Source organism: Athalia rosae, chromosome 1 (genome assembly GCF_917208135.1).
Source record: "Athalia rosae chromosome 1, iyAthRosa1.1, whole genome shotgun sequence".
In the NCBI taxonomy this organism is placed as follows: Eukaryota; Metazoa; Arthropoda; class Insecta; order Hymenoptera; family Athaliidae; genus Athalia; species Athalia rosae.
In genome coordinates, this window is record NC_064026.1 from 7,319,988 (window position 1) to 7,340,668 (window position 20,681).

General features: G+C 43.6%; 1 protein-coding gene across 3 annotated transcripts in view; it reads right to left on the reverse strand.

Moving 5' to 3' along the window:
* The window catches only part of LOC105685933 (Down syndrome cell adhesion molecule-like protein Dscam2), a 123,108-nt gene that overhangs the window by 47,764 nt on the left and 54,663 nt on the right, over positions 1-20,681 (reverse strand). For all 3 annotated transcript variants that reach the window (XM_048653361.1, XM_048653364.1, XM_048653375.1), the window contains exon 4: positions 2,416-2,602. In XM_048653361.1, the coding sequence (XP_048509318.1) occupies positions 2,416-2,602 (187 nt within the window). The remainder of the gene's footprint in view (positions 1-2,415; positions 2,603-20,681) is intronic.

Sequence of the window (20,681 nt, forward strand, 5' to 3'; positions counted from 1 at the left end):
ATCCACGCGCGGCTACGCGTATACGGTCGATTATTAATTATCCCATATGCGATATATCCACCGCCCTTTTCATACGCCTTCTATATAAATCCTATAAGCCATCTAACTGGGAGAGATTTTGCTTGAAAGGCATATTCCGAAATGCTGAATGGTAAGTTACGTTATCACTGCAAGGGTATATACATGTATGCACGTATACGGATACAGAAGCGTCGCGGATGAACGTATATTTTCAAAGGACGAACTGAAAATGAAATAAACCATGAACGTAAAACTCAGTTAATTGATCCCTTTCCCTTTAAAATCGCGAATTAATCGAAAGTTTGTATCAACGCTCTATCAACGTCAGTCCCTAGATTATAGTTCAAAGGGTTAAAAGTTTTGGAGCTATTTTTCACCGCTCGACAGCCGGGCGAAAACTGTTCGATAGATTCCGTTCAAACAACACCGTATATACATATACATTCTACGAATTTTAATGGAAAATTTTTCTCGGTGTATAAAAGTTGAGCGTATATAAATACGAGAGGATAGACACGTATGTAAATTACATTTTTTCAAACGATTCTTAAAAATTTCGAGCGAACTATCCTTCAGTACGCGAAAAAGATCGTGAAATTTGGTGGCGGGATAACGAACTCTCCTCTTTCGGGATTATGAGAGACGAACACCGCTTACGATTTCAGTAGCAGCTCGAGCTTTATTCCACATTAAAGCACGCCCGTGTAAACTCTACGTAGTGAGCGAGTAATTAAAACAGTTGAAAACAATGTGCGCCACGCGCAACGCAGTACTTTGATGGCAGAGAAACACAGATGCGCAAAAAAATTTTCAAACGGGGTAGAAAATTGACTCGCGTTAATTAAACAACGATACAAACGTCAAGACACGCCGTAGGTAACCCAATTTTTTTCACTCCGTAGAAAATGAAAGGAACATTCCGATCTCCGATTCCGAGGTTTGAATGAAAACAAAGAAGTGAAAAAAATGTCGATCCGAAATCGGCGATCCGTTTCGGAAGTGATTCCATTAAAAGGTTCTCCTTTCAAAGGGCCACGGCAATCCTTGATGGGAACATAAATTCCAGAGGGTCCCTAGTTTCACCATCTTATACAACCTCTGTCGAACGTCGAGTCGGATAAGTGAATTGTGGGATTAAAAATCGTACGGAAACTCGCCGCGGCGATAGGGATATTTCAATTAAAAGTGGAAATAGCTTTCCTAGGCCCGATGTTTCAACTCTCGACTTTCACAGTCACTCGCCGATAAAAATCCACTCCACAATCGTCGACAGACACCAATATCTTATATACCGTCTACCTGCTATACCTATATACCTATGTACTTTGAAAGTGAAAACTTTCAGCGGCTCCCGCAAGTCCCAAAGTCCGAAGAACAAATTCTTTTCGAAAGTTCTTTTCGTACCCACGGCAATTTTCCGTCGAAGTAAACGACGCAAAGAAGAAATGTGAGGCGCACGGTTTAAAGGAAACATTGAGACGCGCCGTAAACCGAAGGAAAAACTTTTCCACGCGACAGTTTCCGATACGAGGTATACCTACCGCACGTGTAAAGGTAGAACCGAGGTTTTCACGAATAATTTCACCGGACTCTACCGCCATCGAGACCGAGAATGAAGCAACGTTGTTATTCCGCTGACCTAAAGCAATCCGCGAAGCATAAAACCGATCTAAAAAGTGTACAACCAACCCTATTCCGTACATATAACCATGCAAATTCCTTGCCACAGGGCTCAGGCTCGCCAGTCTCATTGGATCCGGCGTGAATGGCTTCTGAATATGGATGAACGATGGCCCCCGAAGTAAATTCCCACGCACAAGCCCCCCCTCGCCCGCCTGCCACCGGGATAAAAGCGAATAGAAGCAAAAATGAGTTGGTTACACAAAAGAAAGAAGAGGAGATAAGGTGTCAGATCCTTGAAAAATCCTCTCCGAAGTTTTCATCGTGCGAACTAATCGTCGCGGGTAATCGTTGGATATCGATCGAGTGGTTGGTTTGTTCTTTCACTTTTCATCTCACCGAGTCTCATTAATTTTTTGGTAAAACATAATCATTGCGTCCGCCGAGCGAAACCTCCGGGAGGGTAGCGCGGACATAGATTTCAGTCGAATGATTTACTCGGCATTATCCGTCGGCAATCTCTTTGAAAAGCCAGCCGTAAATCAGGCAATGTTGAAAATAGGTAAGTCGCAGGGCGTGGACCGGCGTACCGGAGGAAGCTTACCACCTACTCGACGGTCCGCCTTTCGGTTCTTCGTATGTTTAACACGTCGAAATGAAAGTACCGCTCGCGTGTTCGCGTGTACACGCGCGGCTTACCGAAAACCGCGCGTACAGCTAGCTGTTTCGGGGACAAGTGATGTATAACAAATCGTCGAAAATCTCGTGACTTACCTGAGACCCGGTACCGCGGTCACCGGCCTCTGATCCGGACTCGTAGTCCAAGTAACGTGCGGAGTCGGACTCCCATGAGCGGAACAGCTCAGCTGAGATCCAGTTGTATTCGAAAATACGAGAGTGCTGGGGGGCTCTTGGATGAAAACCGGGCCCTGCTGACCGAACGCCAACTCGTAGCTACATGCTGAAAGTAATCCAGATACGTACACACATAGCGTTTGTTCATATGACGTAAAGACGAAGTGCAAGTTTATTCGACGAGAAACATATATACGTATACGTATGTAGGTGTGTTTGCGCCAATATTCGGAGGTATCGTTTCGTACGTACGATGAATTAGGGGAACCAGGTGCGCGTGTGAAAAGACAGACGCGAGGTACGCGGGGGATAATATGACGGCGAAATCCACCCCCGTTGTTAAATGGAGCGAAACCCTGCAGACGGTATAGATATATAGAATATCTTGCCTCGTTAAATACTTACGACTTCGTCTACGATCGTCGTCCCTCTTACCTACTATACACGTTCGCACACCCCCCCCCCCGGAGTGCAGATCGCGCCTTCCGAAATACATCAAGAGAACTCTACTACCTACGGTACATCCGAACCGACGAGAATGAATCGTCGCACTAATCGTCGCGAACTGGTAGTGAGAAATTTTAATTGCGAAAATTGTAACTGCCGTGTGTATAATATTTCAAGAAAAAAGAACTGGACAAGGAATATTTTGAATAGTATAAGAAATGGGCGCTGCGAGCGTCGGGATAATACCGGGAGTTGTAGAAAATGATCTCGTCGCGCACGCGAGGGAATCGCATGAAGTATTAGAGGGTGGTTACTACGTTGGGAAGGGTTCGAGTGGAGTGTGTATATAGCTGTTGCTTTCGCCGTACATGGTCGCTGCGGGGACTTCTATGTGTGTACAAAAAGACTGAAAATGGAGTCGTATTATATAGAGGAAGAACCCAACGGTATAATATTGTGCAACAAAGCGAGCCTTTTCTTTCCATTTACGAAACGGTTATTCTTATAGTCATAGTGATATTTCTACCCTTATAATATTGGCGGAGGAAAAAGCACAACGGGTATACGGAATCGCCTTGCACCTGAAACGCAAAGTTAGAACGAGAGGGAATTACGAAATTCACACTCGCAATTTAGCACGATTGAGGATTCACCCCCCCTCCCCCCCCTAACTAGCTTCCCCTCGTACAGCGACACTTTAATCAAATGAAGCCTCAAAAATCAGCCTTAATCTGGAAGAATTAAATGCGCACTTCCCGTTTCGTCGAAAATAGAAATATGATGCGGACGATCGCGACGAAAAAAAAACTCGATGTGACGTATAGCTGATGATATAATGTAGAGTGTGCGGCCGTGTATTGTATTTGTCGTGCTCCGTTGTGTAGACTTTCGTAAATTGAATGCACCGACCGTGAATAAGGAGCAAATAAACCACTAATGTTGAATCAAGCTAATAATACACAAGCATCGAGAGCGTACACAGGCATATATTGGCGGTTCGCGTCCGAAATTTCTACTTCCATATTAAAGCCTTCATCTCCTGGCCGATCCAATTCATACGCTTCGGTAAATATATTCTTGGACTGAGATATACACCTGCCTGTACCATATTACGCAACAAATTTCGGGGGATCTGAATTATTAACTTGTACATTATATTGTGTACGAGCTTTCGAATTGAATAGTCAATCAGTCGAGACGGTAGTACCTGTTATTAATTTCTGTTACCGCATCGCGACCGAAATTAGATAACTGGAAAAAAAGAAAAACAATAAAACAGATTACGGTGCGAATGTTTTTTTGCCCCCGCGCACATTTTCAGCCGCCATCGGCTAACTGGGGCGTTTTTCACCGGTGCCACGAATGGAAACCGATCAGAATTTAATTTCTTTGAATTTTTCGAAAGTAAATAAAGACGGGGCAGGGATCGATAGGATGGCGGAAACGGGCTCAGAGGTTCTGCCGTGGAAATGGAAACGAATACGGATAAAGTGGCGCGCGTAAAACGAACGAGATGCGAATGGAGCACCGTAAAAATCGAGTGGCCTTTGCCTCGGCGCGGCGTCGCGGTCGGTTTTGTACGGGCGTCCGAGTGTCACGTACCGACACGGTGACCTGATAAAGCCTATCGCACAATTCTTCTGAAATAAAGGAATTCAATCAACGCCGTGCGAAATATCAGAAACCTGAAATCCTGTCACGGGTATCGGAAGCTGACGAACGAACGAAACGATCGATTCATTCGGTTTTTCGAGTATTCTGTTCAATTTATAAACGTCAGCCGTTTTTTTGACACCGAGTTTATTTGCCGGCTGAAAAAGTATACATTTTTCAAGAGGGTGTGTGGACGGCGAGAAATTCGTTGGGGGCGAATAAGAACCAGACTTTATGCCTCGATAACATTTACAGAATTTCTCGAAATAAACGTTTTTTTTGTTTTTTTTTTTCATTGGAACCGCACTTGATCGTGACCTGGAAATTCTGGCGGTACGGTATCGATAATTTTTAACGACTGAACTGTAAACTTTACGATCATTATTCCACCCGTGTGTTCGGACGAGAAATTTTATTGAAAAGTGCAAATGATTATTTTCGGCTTCGAAAATTGACCGGCAAGGCAAGCTGAGATCTGGAAAGGGAAAATTGAATCTGGCTCGGACTCGAATCTGCCGGACCCTTTCATTTTCCGAGGGTAGTTTTATCCCATTCACCGTAAGGTTGAGCAGAAAATAACGCAAGGTCCGAGCGATCGCTCGCTAACAAGCGACCGACATCCCCCGTTCCTCGTCCCTCACCCCGCGATTGGACACTTTCAGAAAACGAGGAGTCCGCTTATTAGCCATTTTCCATTGACCGTATCTCCGATCTGATTGGTCGCTTTACTCTCGGAAAAAGTAGAGCCGTGACATATAGATAACTTCTCCTTCCATCCCCTCGTACGCGATACACTCGGAATGATTTCCGTGCAAATTGATGGTCATCGAATCCATTCATCAGCGAATGATATTCATTTAACCGTTTGGCGAATGGTAACGGTGAAAATGTTTTTTTTGGATCATTCGACGAGAACCTCGTGGCCCGTAATTGAAAGGGGTGCGAAGGGTGGTGAAAAAATAAATACCCCGGTGTCGGAGGCGGATAATAACTTCAAATCACTCAACACTTGCGGGTGTGGTTATACGTTTCGGTGGAAACGCCAAATTCTAACCATAATAATTCTCTTTTTCATTATTTGTACAATGCGGCGCTGATTGGCTGAATGAAAATATCGCTATGATCTACGGTTCAGACGTGTCTCTTATTTCTCGGTTTATCGTTTCAAAATTTCGAATCATACCTGCGATTTCCGAATCGTCACAGAGTGAAAACAAGCCAATAACACGCTCGCTACGGACCACCTCAGTCGATGTACGAATATGTATAATTGGATCCGATGTCATTCTCATAAATGTTCATTAGCCGGTAACCCCGGTATACAATACCATCGAAGCGATTGGAAAGCGGGCAACAAATGCAAAACACCTCGTGGTAAATAAGATTGATGTAACTTATATTGATCAGAGCTGCTGGGAAAATAAAACTACCTCGAATGCCTCGCCGTCGTTCACCGTAGCGGTGTAATCGGTGCAGTTGCGCGTCTCGAATTTTAAGATAATCGCATCGAATGACGGACAGGTGTACGTGATGCTTGATTCGATTTGAAAACGAGGTAAGAAAACGCGAGAAAACGAGATTTCGATTTTCTGTCCGAAAATCCTCGCGTATTTTGATCCGGAGACGTTCCCATTCGAATCCTGTAAAACCGCGAACTGTTTTTACAAAAAAAAGGAAAAAAAAAGGAAAAAAAAAGGAAAAAAAAAGGAAAAAAAAAGGAAAAAAAAAGGAAAAAGAACCTGTCGGAAAGGATCTCGCAGAAATTTGTTTCGTGATTATCTGAAAGCTTCGAACCGAAACTTTGCACTTTGCTTTTGCTAAATTGAACTCAACGATATATACTCTACAAGATTACTATATATATACAGCTAAAAGTCGACAGGGAGAAATCATGATGCTATACCGCTCCGGCTACAACTCTTTTTATCTGCAGCACTTTTTGCGAGTTAACCGAGAGAAACTGCGTGAAATAACCAATACCAGCTAGCTCGGAGTTCAAAAACTAATCAGAGGTTCGTTATTTGGTATTTGCCGAGGCTTGTTTGTACTGAAAAAGTACTGACCCACACCCACGTCGGTTGATCCCCGGCTCGAAATATACCAAAGGCGACGGCTTCACCGCAATAATATTGTCTCCTCGCGATATAGCTGTATAATATTCATTGTCTCCGTGAATTGACGTGTCTATCTCTACGTTGCGTAAAATCCAGTTTATACGTTTCCACGGACTTTCACTCACTGATTAACGGAAGATGTGTGCGAGTGAAGTAACGAAAATTGTAACGCAAGCACGTGACGTCGGCGAAAAATTTCAGCGAGGTTGAAAAATTCGAAATATGCTCGCTCGGACGTAATAATTCGCGAAATTTCGACTCCGGTTTGTCCCCTTAGACCGCAACAGCGTTACCGTCCAATTCCGCCAATCAATTATTGGTCACGAATTCAGATAAAGCTGCTAGGACCTCGTCCGTTGCAACGCTGTGCCCGTAGCTGTACAACCCCTCGTGCGCGACGGTTCCGATCGTCTATCCGAGGTTCGGCCGGAAATTAGAAATTGCGTAATTTATCGATAAAGAGCGAACACGATCGGACAAAGGGGTTGTCTTATTCGAGGAATTTATTTCGTATAACGGAATGAGAAAAAGTTATACCTTTTAGTTTTGGCGACTGACCGGTCCTCGTATATTATCGTCATTTTTTCATCCAATTGGGTGAAAATGGGGAAATATTTAACCAAATATCGAGAGCGACTCCGAGCTACCTTTACCGATGCACGATCTTTGCGAGGAAACAAATGACGCAACGTTTGAAAATTTGTCCGAAGTTTTACACCCGTTGCGTAACGTGTCTCCCTCCAAAGTATGAATGTGATTTTTCGGGGTCGGAGGGATTCAAGTTGACGTATGGACTCGAGACCTTTCTAAAAAGCGCTAAAGACTCGAGTGACAGTATAGTCGTTTGGTACACGAACAGGCATACGTACATATACATACAGCGTAACTGAAAATAATATTCAACCGTCTGGTTTTTCAACTGACGTTTTCATGAATATTTTCTTCTCAGACATTTCTATTTGTGAATTTAATTTCTTAGAGCTACGGGCTCCCTGAATGGGGCTTAATTCTTCTCAGTCGGTCTCGCGGCAGAGAAGGTGTAGGTAGAGGAGACCTTTTCACTCATGCCTCGTGCGCGCATGTTAGCGGGAAAAGCTCACAGCGATGCTCAACTCTACGTACGACTTTTAACGTCCGCTACTAAATTATGTTCAATTAAATCACATTACTCTTGTACGTACTCGTTCGTATTACATATTCCTATACGCGATCGATCTTCGGCAATGAATAGCAATTTTTTTCAACAGCTTTCACGTGATCGCGAAATCTTCAAAGAGTTTCTAATTTCTTGTGTTTGTTTTTTTGTTTTATTTATTTATTTTTTTTTTTGGTTTCTTTTCTTCCCCATATCTCAGGACTCTTTTTGGCACCGTCTCAACAGGTGTACCGCAAATTTCAACGTTTATTCTGCGTTTTCTGAAAATATAACGAAAATCTGTTTCTTCGTTATAAATCGTTGGGTGAACGTGGAGAACTAATGGCAGATTTATCAAACGATTCGTACTGTCCATCGGTCGCTGCTATATTACCGCTGTTGGACGAATACGGATAGCAAAATCAAATTTCGGTTAATAGCCCATAGTGAAACGAATGCATCGCTACTCCCTTGAACCATACCGATCAATCGCCAGGTATCGACGCGTCACGGGTTTTGGGGTACACATATATACAGGTGTTGTACATTCGACCTACAAAATTACAACCGAAGCTACAGTGCGCCCGGTAACGAGGTATATAACAATTACCATCGTCGTGTTATTTATTACAGTTGCCCGGTCATAAACGCTGACAAGTGGGAAAAGAAGTCGCCTATCAAATTATGAAATTCAACGTATCGAAGAAATGGAATTTTCTCTCCGTTACATTTTTTGATTTATTCTGCGTTTAGAAGGGTTAGAATTTCGGTTCGGAAAATGTTTTGTAGTGTATTCTGTACAATTCCGAGTTTCCGCAATACTCAAGATGAACGTGAGAGCGTGATTCGCGCAATCGAGGATATTTTTTTTTCTAAAAAATATATCACGTACGCCGCGAGTACATGAGAATATAATCTTTTACTACATCCCTTCGAGACACTGGTGAATCTCGTCGGAAAGTTCACGTCGAAGAACGATGAAGGAGAAAAAAAAATTACACAAAAACATTGGAAAAAAATAAAAGAAAAAAAAGACGGTACAGGATAGTAGAAAAGACTGCAACGCTATCCACCCTGGCACATACCCTATATACGTATACATATATCTCAGTAGTGCACTTTGTCGTCCGTTTGATACGCTTTGAAATACGGCAATGCAAGGTAAAAACAATACGCGGCCCTTCAAACGCTTTGTAGATACCAGGCGAGGTAGTACCTACGTACGTACATGCGCCATACCCTTCCAACCCTATACGCGAGGTATGTGTTACTGCAGTTTGAACACGAGTTTCGCACACAAACGAAAGTAAGTACGCGTACACGGGGTCCACACATGTTCGCGGGTCGTACAGTTTCGAGTGTGCGTTACGTTCACGTGTACGAGTCACGCGTGTATATCGTGTGCATGCATATATGTTGACATAAATCCCTTTTCATGCGCGCTATTCGTTCGCCCGTAAAGACACCAGACTCGTTTCGCGAGCCTAGCCAAGGTACAGCAGGTATCGGGGTACATGCGCACGCGGATACACGTATGCGGTGAACGTAGGAATGCGATGTATGTGCGATTTCACGTTACACGCACCTCACCGTAGACGACACGTGTCTCCAGAGTCCATAACCGATTGCTCGGAGACGAGGGATTCCCGTACGGATGAAAGATTGCTTCGTCTTTCATAGGGAGATTTTTCGTTTTTTGACATTATTACATATGTACCTAGTAATTCTAGTTTTGTTCTTCTTTCATTTCTACCAGACCTTTTTTTTTACTTCGAACGACGATTGAATAATCGTTGACTCTGGGGCAGTTGAAAATTGGCGATGATGCCCACGCGAGCTTTGGATCCGATTTCTTTTTTTATTTCTTTTTTATTTTTTTTTTTTCTTGAGAACCACTGACGCGGGGCTCATTCGGTGTGGAAATAGATATGAAGTGAAAAAGACTCCAGGACCTTTTTTACGGAAAAATATAATTGCCAGGAAAATAAACAATTACTAAACCCCCCGTTTCTCCCTATTTTCTCACCACCAGCGCAAGTCCTCTCACTGTACGCTCAATTTTTACTCTGTACGCATATGCCTGCGCCGAGTGCTTTTTTTTCCATTCGGAACGCGACCTTTCTTCATATTTTATATAGGTATGTGTAAACTGCCATGCGTATATATATGTGACCACGGTAAATTCACTCGATTGCGAGTCAACGAATTTACATCGCCACACATTTCTATACCCGTACACGCGTACATTATAAATTCTATACATGCGTCACTCTAAAAAATCGTGGCAATGGTTCTTAATAACCATGGCAATATTATGTTATACGTACACGCCCTTTAGAATTTCCCGTGCGGAGGTATAAAATTTTACTTATATTTTATAGCAATTTCACGTACGGCGTAGTAAAGTGAAGCTGGTTTTCTTTTTATTTTTAATTTTTTGTTTCTTTTCTTCCGACTGGAGGGTGAAAAAAAAAAAATGAAACGGAACGTAGAATAATATTTGACAAAACATTTTTCATACATGAAATGTCAGAAAAGATTCGGCGCTCATTTTTGACGCGATGGGAACGAATGGGATGGGGTGCGTGCGTCGCGTATACCTCTGAAATAGGAAAAAGGAAAAGGGGTCGAACGCGGAACGAAGAGGGGCAAAAAATATAAATGAAACAACGTAATAATATACACGAGTTTATAGTTATTCAATAAGTAAACTGCCATGTTAATACCGCATTGCTCATTTGTCGGGATGGATTTTTCGACGTCAGGCGAGTGAAGAATAAAATAAAAGTTGGACCCACGCTCGTTTCGAAGATCTTCTGGTTCCGGTTTACCTAAAACTAACCCCTTTTCCGTCCTACCCCGTTAGTTTCGGGCAATAATTCTCAATTACTTTTCCGGGAGCAATTATCGGCACGTAGCGGAGTTTATGAGATAAGTTCGCGGGAGTTTTGGCTTGACACGAACCGCTTTTAGACACGCAACCGAACCTCACCGGTTACCGATGCCCGAAACGAAACGAGGGGGTCGCTCGGCGTCACGCGGAAAAGGAACACCCCCCTCTGCCCTCTGACTCCTAATATTCTCGGCCTCAAAGAGCCGGTGGGAAATTCACGGAAAATTTATACCGCGAGATGGACAGGGGTGGCGGATAAAGAGGATGGAAACAACGTCGTCTGATCGTCTCTCATCTCCCGACAGAATCTGCGAACCCCGCTTCTTAAAATATACCTCGCCACCTCTCGCCTAATTCTCGCTTCATTACTTCGAAGCGCGTTTTCCACTCGCGTGGATATTTTCGAACTTTGTGAAGACGCGGGCTGTTTTCCTCCCGCCAACTACGACGAGTCGTAAGCTCCGTGGGTCTGGAATTGTTATTATCGTTAAAATTTTTCTTCTCCTCTCGCCTATTTTTCTTTGCTTCTGATTATATCACATTACTCGGAACTATTTAATTTCCCTTTGAAGCTATATTATGTATATTTAAGACGCACCTCTAAAGTTTGACGATGAATATCTTCAGACCTCGAGCCGGGACTCTGAATTTATCTGGCTAGGCTCGAGTATTCGTAAATTTTGATAAAACTTTCAACGAAGATGCTGTTGACCCGCAGCTTTAATAATTATATAATATTCATTTCGTCACTCGCTAATTCCCCCTCCGCCGGGATTATAATTAATTATCCTAATTGAAGCTCCGTAGAATTCAACACCCGGACAGCGAATTATAAAAGTAATACCGCACTGCATCGTGAAAAACTTTGGATACCTCGAAAAAAAAAATTTCACCGAATAATCAGGAGAACCTGAAAATTTTTCAGTCATCCTACACGTACATACGTTCCGCACGTCGTCTCTCGATAAAACCGTTTCCCTTCGCCGTAATAGATTGAAAAAGGGGGCGGCAGAAAAACGGAAGAAAAAAGCTTCTATGTATATCCCCGCCGTCAACTCTCGATCTATAAAAAGCGGAAGTACAGGCTTGAGTTCGCGCTGACCCATACCTGATGGTGTCAGGCTCCATTTTTCGAAGAACATTGTTCCCCCCGGGTGATATACATACACGTACAGGTGTAGTGAGAATTATTTAGTACATAAGAAGCGACGAAACACGGCACCGCGGGGCGAACACCGTTGCAGGCGAAAGGAGGAGAGCGAAGGACGCGAAGGAGGGTGCGGCGTCGTACATGCGGGCGATGTATCTCGAGTATATATTACATAGATATGAGATGTATAACGGAGATAGTCCAACGGTGAGACATCGATGGTACTATACATATTGACAAGACACTCGAGACCGTCACCCCGACCTCCCCTTATCTTTGGCATCGCGTATAGGTGAAGTAGAACCGGGGAAGGCAAAAAGAAAAGATAAAAAACAGAGAGAGAGAGAAAAAACGGTGAAAACGGTCGGAGGCAGAAACTTCCCCGCTGCGAGCACCGCGGCTCGGAGGGCTCTTCGCGAAAAATACGTTTCATTTCCGTCGGTAGGAGCGTTACGAGAAATATGGAATCTTTGAACGAGTCCACCTCCGAACCTGAGGAGCCCCCGATTCCGAAGGGTTCGGCTGTAACGTCTAGAGAATACGGTATACATATTTGGAACGAGCGGTAATGAATTTATTGTTAATTAATTACCCGAAATTTTGAACGCACTCTATGATTGGGCGACGATGAATAATAATCTTCGGGGTTTACCGAACACGAGGCTTGATTTTCCTTCTATTGCGTCTACCTAACCACATTAGTAACGATAACAGAAGGCGATGAGGCGAACCGGTGCTGCAACGAGGCTCGCAACCGACGGCGAAGTTGTCGATAGTATGATGAATGGAGTTTTGGAATAAGTGAAAAAAAGTTGGAAAGATAAGAAACGGAGGTTCGACAGAAGTAGAAGAGAGATATATTCCTCCCCTATACGCAGCAGCTGTAGAACACGAACAATACAACGCATTTAATAAACAATGGCACTCTAAACAATGCCCGGCGAAGGCTCGAGTCATGAGACAATACATCGAGACACAATACTAATAACCTATTTGCAATTCAGATTCGAATCGACGATAAAATCGCAATTATTCCACACTCGAAAGAACACTCGCGACAGGCATTTGTTTTACTTCGATCACCCTCCAAATATACCTACCCTACGACAGATTTTCTACGCCCTGCACGCGAAATGATTTACCGAATCGATCGATTAGAAAATTTTTGCAAATTGCAAACGGACTTCTTTTGCTTTTTTCCTCCGGCAGCTACACGCGACCGATCTACAGATTTTCTTTCGCGACGCGGCACCGTCGCTCTGGTCACGTTTACGAAATAGCGGAAAAAAGTTTACTCCGGAACGTACGCGAAAGTCGGAGAAGAATAAAGAAGGAAAACGATTCACGTGCCAACTAACGAAGCGGCTCTAAAATTGGATAAATATCGAGCGCGAGGTGGTCGAATGTACCTGTAGGAGGAATGCGCAGAGGGTGGAAGGTACAGTGATAAAATGGAAATGGATTTCCCTTCTCCTGTTTGTTACATTTTCTTTTCTTTTCTTTCTCCTTTCTTTTCTCATTCTCTTCATCCCGCTCCGCGAACGATTTCGTCTATTACCCGGGAATCCGAAAGGGGGGAGGGGGAGCAATTAAAATTAAACGACACTCTGCGGTTGCTTTGCTGCTCTTTTCAATTTTTACGTTAAAATAAAATCGAACCAAAAAAAAAATAAAAAATAAATGGCCGAATTTCTCCTATTCGCCCCCTCGCTGTTTTCCTTCCGAAACGGATCACGGACGTGTTATATTGCGACGCGATCCCCGTGCACTCTGGCGTTGTTGTGCGAGGAATAGTAAAAAAGTAAAATGCTTTCGACGATTCAAATGAAGTGGAAGTGCTTGCGGACGAAAAGACAATATAATACGTGTTTGCAGCAACCCGGAACACGATTCGTCCCTTCTTTTTATACTGCAACGTGCGTGGCACCCACGCTTTAACTCTTGCTCTATGGGCACAGCAACAGCACTAGCAGCAGCAGCTAGCTCGCTATTCGTTTTCATTTCGAAAGCTCGCTGCGGAACTCATCATAGCATTCCACTTCAAACGCACTTTTTACCTAGATGTAGGATTTATGCAAGCTATGCCGCGTACCGATACTCCTGGCTATACCTATACCACTTCTAGGTACCGATCCTGTACCACGGATTTGAATATAGACACAAAACGTACTACTGCAGCACTATTACAACTTTTCTCCGGAGCTGATTACATACGAATTGAGAAAGAGATGGCAAAAAAAAAAAAAAAAAAGATATAGAAATTTGTACATCAGGATATCCAGCGTCGAGATATGGATAATTTCTCAAACCTTTGAGCGGATGAAAAGTGGGAAAAAAAGAATCACGACCGATACACTCGATGTATTCGTATTTACAGTTCCCCGCAGAGGATGAGTTTTTTCATCTTTTCTTTTTTATCTGTGTAATAACGTCCGCAAAGGATACGGGATTGAAATTATTTGGAAATTGGTCGATGCCATGCTGCTGCATTCCGGGGTGAAGTTATGTTGAAAATGAAAATATTTGGTTACATGTATTCCGATGTAAATCGTAGAAGCGACGAGCTTATTTGTTTTTACGTTCAAAAATTGATACCATTCGCGTTGTGAAATGCAAGAAACATGTTTTCAGAGACAGAAAATTTCTAAAAAAAAATTGAAAAAAGCATTTTCCATAGGAAAATCCATTACTTCACAAGGATCGCCGTATTCGAATTGCAGGGAAGGGAAGCATAAATTGAATCGTACTAACAATAAGCATAGTTATATCCTTTTCGAAGTCTATGCCGACTCCTTGCGCTACCTGCTTCCGATTCCGATGTCGATGCCGATCCTGTTGCTGCAGGACTCGGAAGGATGCGTAGGTTTTTCCATGCCATTTTTACAGATCTCCGTAGCGGGACAAAATATATATATATATGTGTATAAAATTCGCTCGCGTGTAGGTGTCGAATGAGAGAAGAAGGGAATATTGCGGATCGCGAGGATGGGAGAAAAAGCCGAGACTTACAAAGGAAGATCACCAAGCGCGAAGCTGCAGAAACTGAAATAGGGAGCGTTCGGCTAGGGTAGATGAATAGGTGCGAAAATACGAAATTGAAATAAGCTAAAAACGGGAAAAATGAAGAAATAGGAATAATGAAAAAAACTGTCTGAAGCGCAATGAAATGAAAAAAAAAAAAAATATATACGTACATATAAAAGTGGGTGTTTCTGTTATAAAGGACTCATCTGCGTTCCGTATATATATATAACCATAAATATTTGATATCGTGCGTTGCACATGGAAGAGTAGGCGTTATTTTTATCCTCAAAGAAAATTAGTTTGAAAATTTTCCCTACCGATACCAAGAGCCGGGCGAACATGCAATAATCTTGCGACGCTGAGCTGACGGACGGGGTGATGTTGAATATAAATTAGTTTCGCAGACCCGCGATAAAGGTCAAATATTTGATCAAACTTATTGCCTCGATCTTCGACTACGGAACATTTTCAATGCACTTTTCCATAGTTTGACGAACTTGCGGAGTAATAAAGAATAAGAAAAGAAAAAATAAGATATCGAGTCCCGTACATCAAACTTCCAGTTCTATTTCTTACATTGTTACACGTTTCAAGCCCGTAGGTATGTCTATACCGCATTGATCCCGCGCAATATTAAACCAGTTGCAGGAAAGATTGAGCGATTCCTATCGCAAAAGTAATTACTAGAGAGTGCGAACCCCGACGATAGTTCCCTTCGTGCGGAAAGAGTCTGCACGGAAATAATCCTCAGACAAACTACAATCGGTCCCTGTGGCCCGCATACTTTCCGAAGTGCCTCAAGTATATCGGGGTCGTTGAAACGTTTGAGAATTACAATGTTTCAATCGCCGTTGTACCTGCGATAGCGTTTCCACGACCGTGTACCGTACAGGATATGAGCACCTACGTATATCGCCAGAAACGATTGGAACTCGAATCTACCGAAGAGGAGAGCGTGTCTCTTTTCCATCTAGACGAGTGAGGAATTCATCCCGTGGAAAAAGTACACGGTAGTCGGTATACCAACGGGATTGCATAGAGAGGAGGTACGTGGATATGTTAGAACGGCAGCAGAAGCGTGTGCGCCGGTACTTCGATGGAAAGTTGAAGTATAAAATGGATTCTTGCCTCCCCGAACACAAAGCCATTTCCGCGGGCTGTACGAGTCGAGAGCTTTTGCAGACTGGTACAACTCGCTAATTAAATAAAATCTCTCTTTGTGGTATTCTTGCGGGTGTCGGCCGGAGGGCCCGCGTCACGAGTGTCTGTCCGTCTTTCCGTCACCCCCTTCTCTGTTTCGTTTTCAAGAACGCACGAGGTGTCGGTGTCTTCAGAAGACAATGACACCTTCTCCTCGCACGTCAGAATCGATGTACGAAAAGAGAAAAAAAAATAGATCAACAATTTTTCGTAATCAAATGCTTCCTTTCGCGCGTTCTTCTCGGGATGTGGATAGACACTCGACCGTCGTTGAATTTTTTTTCTAATTTTCAGACCGACGCGACCGTCGCGAAACTCGACGAAAAAATAGTCGGCGAGTTGTAAAATTTCACTGATTCGATTTACGAAAAAAATAGAGTGCCGACGACTTCGAAAAATTGTTTTTCATTACACGCGAACATCCGAAACGGCGTTGACAAGCTTTTACATTAATTTTGATTTAGCACTTTTCATTTTCGTCGGATTTATCGATCGGACGCGACGCCATTCATATTCGGAACTACGGGCATGTACTCCTGCCACGGCCGTCCCGATCGAGCTGTCATCATATCAATATAAACGAGTTTATGTACGTACATACATGAACGTATATGTACACTGTCGTGTAATTAAAGCCAACCGAGTGTCTGAATTATTTTACCTACTCTCATGGCAGTTGCCAATCAGAAAAGCGTGTCTAATTCATCAAATTGCTAGAAGAAGAAAAAAAAAACAAAACGCTTATCCTCTCGCTTCAAATTATGAGCGTGTAACACACGTCCTATTCGCGTGTACCCACGCAGTTAGATCACGACGCGATGTGGCGAGGACAGCGAGCACTTAATTTCAATGGCAGAACAATGAAATTACGCATGTTTGCCCGAGGAATGTGTTCAAACACTTGGCGTGGAAACTAATTACTTGGAAATCTTGTGACTAAAGTCTGGGGTAAAGTATGCGAAACAATTTCGCGAGTCGTACAGCTTCGGATGGAGCGTAAAAAGTTGTGTAAAAAAAGCTGACGGTTGGATAGAGCGGTGGGAGGCGTCGATGAATTTGATCGGAATGAATGTAAGGTGTCGGTTATTCTACCGGTACACGATACACGTACACGTACCTACCTATCTGCGGTTTTCCCTTATGCGTTTATAGGTGGTAAATCAATGAAACGCGGTTCTGATTAGACGCGTTAGTATGCATCGGGGTTAAACTCGGTTTAGCGATGTTACACCAGCGATATCTGGAGATATTAGCGTTGAATTGGCGAGTCGAATAGATCATTTCACGGTTTCGGTTTGCTCCTAGTTTGCAGATTTCGGTTCAACCGGGTTTAGCTGTTAGGTCAGGTTTGGTAGGGTTGACGCTGGTTCGCCGGTCCACGGGGAACTCCGCCTGCACGGTTACAGGGTTCTGGGGATTAGGTTCGCCGAGTGTGGGTTGGTCCGTCAGACTACTGCGATGCCCTAAGCGGATTATATCGGTATACGATGTGCACTCGATCCATCCATCCATCGTTCGATATAGAGAAAGCTCGCCTACCCGATCCACAGCTGTATACCACCGCCGAACCCTTCCTTGCCTCGCGTTCGAAGCTCATGCCGTAAATTATGAAGAAGAACTATAGTCAAAACATACCTTATACCCATCGCGATATTCCGAATCTCGAGTCATTCGAGACGTTCAGAAATATTCTACCTCCCGCTATCGGGGGCACTGCTTCTACATCGTGGGATCTTCTCGGTAGACCTCGAAGAAGCGCCGATATCGTTAGCGGTGAATATCGACGTACGGAAGATGGAATAACGCCGGATGAAAATGAGAGGGGGTGGGTGTCCTCTTCGTCACCGTCTCTTCACGTGTAACGTGTTTCATGGGTAGCATCGGGACTGAAATTTACGGCGAATCAACGACCGTGAGAAAGACCGAAACGATGGAAATACGTACATCGCTCGCGATATCCGTACTCTTTCATATTACCCGATAGAGCTACTGCCGTTGCTGCTGTAGACATCGATAACAATTGATATCGGAATGTGAACCGTTGATGCGCTACGGTGTATCGCACATTCGTATACCTCTGCCGTAGATAGGCGGTGGCACTCCATACCATAATACCGACGGTTATATCATCCTGTGCTCGGGATTGTTTCAATACAGCGTAAAGGATTCGGAAGATCGTTGAAAATATCGGGGTAGCGTGAAACCGGCATTCCTACCGCAGAGAGTAGTGTTCCGATAATCGACTCGTATTAGAGACGAGGACTTCGAAAATCACCGATTAATCAAATTGCACAATCATCTGCATCCGTCCAATTTGACCGGGGTGTGAATTGCTCCGTTTTTGCGATTATGAATCCTTTCACTATCCGATCGAATTTCGAGTCTCTCTTTCAACTGCGTATCAGTAGAGATTCATAGAATGTGTGCATAGGTATAACGAAAAGTACCTTATACGTGTTCACTTTTATTCGCTACGAATCAAACGGTGTGTCGAAACTTTAGCGACGTCAAGTTTGTTCCATGGAAATATTTTTCCTCATCCTTTGCATCGAAGGTAGTTGAGTGGGTAGAGACTGCTCTCGGATATCGTAGGACGTTGCACATTATCCACGGATGCACGGAGGAGATCTCCGCTAATTATGATATCGTTCAAGTGGAAAGTCAAACTAGTACGTTATTACATGACCAAGATACGAGGGTCTTGTCAGTCCATAACAGGTTGCGGCGAGGGTTGCGGTTTCAATTCCAACGCAAGGTAGAAACGTGCAATACACGTGCGAGACCGCAGATTCTACAAAGCAGGTATCTATCCACATGTTTGCGAGAACACACGGATTAACATCTCCACGTATACACATCATCCGTACACACGTGTGCGATGCGGGGTCGGTCGGTTATATGCGCCGCAGGGATGATGGATTGGATGGGAGCGGACGTATGATGGATACGCTAGGATGAAAATATGAATCAAAATACCGAGGCAAACATCCCTCCAGGAATAAAAAGCGGACTTATAGGTACTTGCATAAACATAACTATCGAGCAGCTGTACGTAGGGGTAGCTCAGGTGGTTCGATTGATCGCGACCGAGCGCCTTGCGGCGATCGTTGAATTTATTCGCTCAACCCTTCTCATTTCGCTCAACGACTGTTCTTCCTGATGCTCCAGAGAAACCGAATCCCGCTGAGATATTGCGCGTGTACGGGGCGCGTTTTAGTCGCGATTCAACTGGAAAAGTCGAAAATATCTTTTTTCAAAATGAGAGGATCGCCGGAAATATGACGAGAGGGGAGAACGGAGTGGACATTGATCACGTTGAAAAGGATTTCCGGTTTTCTCTACCCACGGGTCGCACGCACCCCCTCGATATATCGTGGACGTGTATAAATTTCCCTTTGTTTGCGATTCGGTGAACAGTTTCCTTGTTTCTGTTTTTTTTCCTTTTTCATCCAAAGTTTGCATCTTTTGAAATTTATGATCGTCACCCGGTTATACCGACTCGCGTTACACACTCGTAATGTATAGTGTGTACCCAGCGCACTACACTTTTTTCCCTCATGTACATACTTTGTCAGGTGTTAAACCGTCGACACTGTTTCGCTTGCAACAGAGGAGAAGAAAACAAAAAAAAAAAAAAAAAACAAACAAACTGGGGAGACCTTTTCTTTCATCCATAAAATTCTGAAGACTGGAATACTCTCGCTACAGCATGCAAATTCGCACCTACATACCGTAAAGATCCGAATTTTTCGATATTCCATAAATTAAAGCGATATTACGCTGGAAAACAAATTCCGAACTCGAATAGAATTTGTAAAATTTACGTTTAAGAATTACGAATAAAAAAGAAGCAAAAAACAAAGAATATAACCCGGTAAGTGCACCGTACTTCCTGCACCTACTTAGAAAGGTTAACGACTTCTTTGATCAACCGTAGAGAAGTTCATAGCGAAGGCGATGAAAAAAAGATCCGACTAGACAGGAAGCCCCATACGAGCGAGGTATAAACAGGGGATAAACCGATGTAATGCACTCGAAGCAAAGCTCTGATTCCATTTACATATATGATAAAGATAACCGTATGAATAATACGATGTACGTAGCATAGGGTAGTACTGCGTGGTCGGAGCATAGCGTTAGTTGTAGATCCGAACCCATGGTTTTCCCACCCAACGAGTGAATTTCGACAACCGACCGGTAAGCACTTCACCGCGGAAGTGTCAGCAAAGTGCTCGTGATCGATTACATGTCATCCGTGGCATACTCTGGGTTCGACGTACCCCCAGCACCGGCACCACCGGCAGCTAGGAATCGGCTGTAGCCGAGGCGTATGGGTATATTGGTACAGCACTTCCGTTGGTACATGTGCGTATCTATCTCTATGTGTACCAGGAATATGTCATACAGGTAGGTATGTCTACCTTTCATAGCAACTACTCTTCCGAGGGTCTCCCGGTTGTCAGTAACAGTCACAGAGATTACAGACGAGATGCGTTACGCATCCGTACATCAACTTCGAACGCCATATTGGCAGAATATATATATATATATACAGCAATATGCATTTCA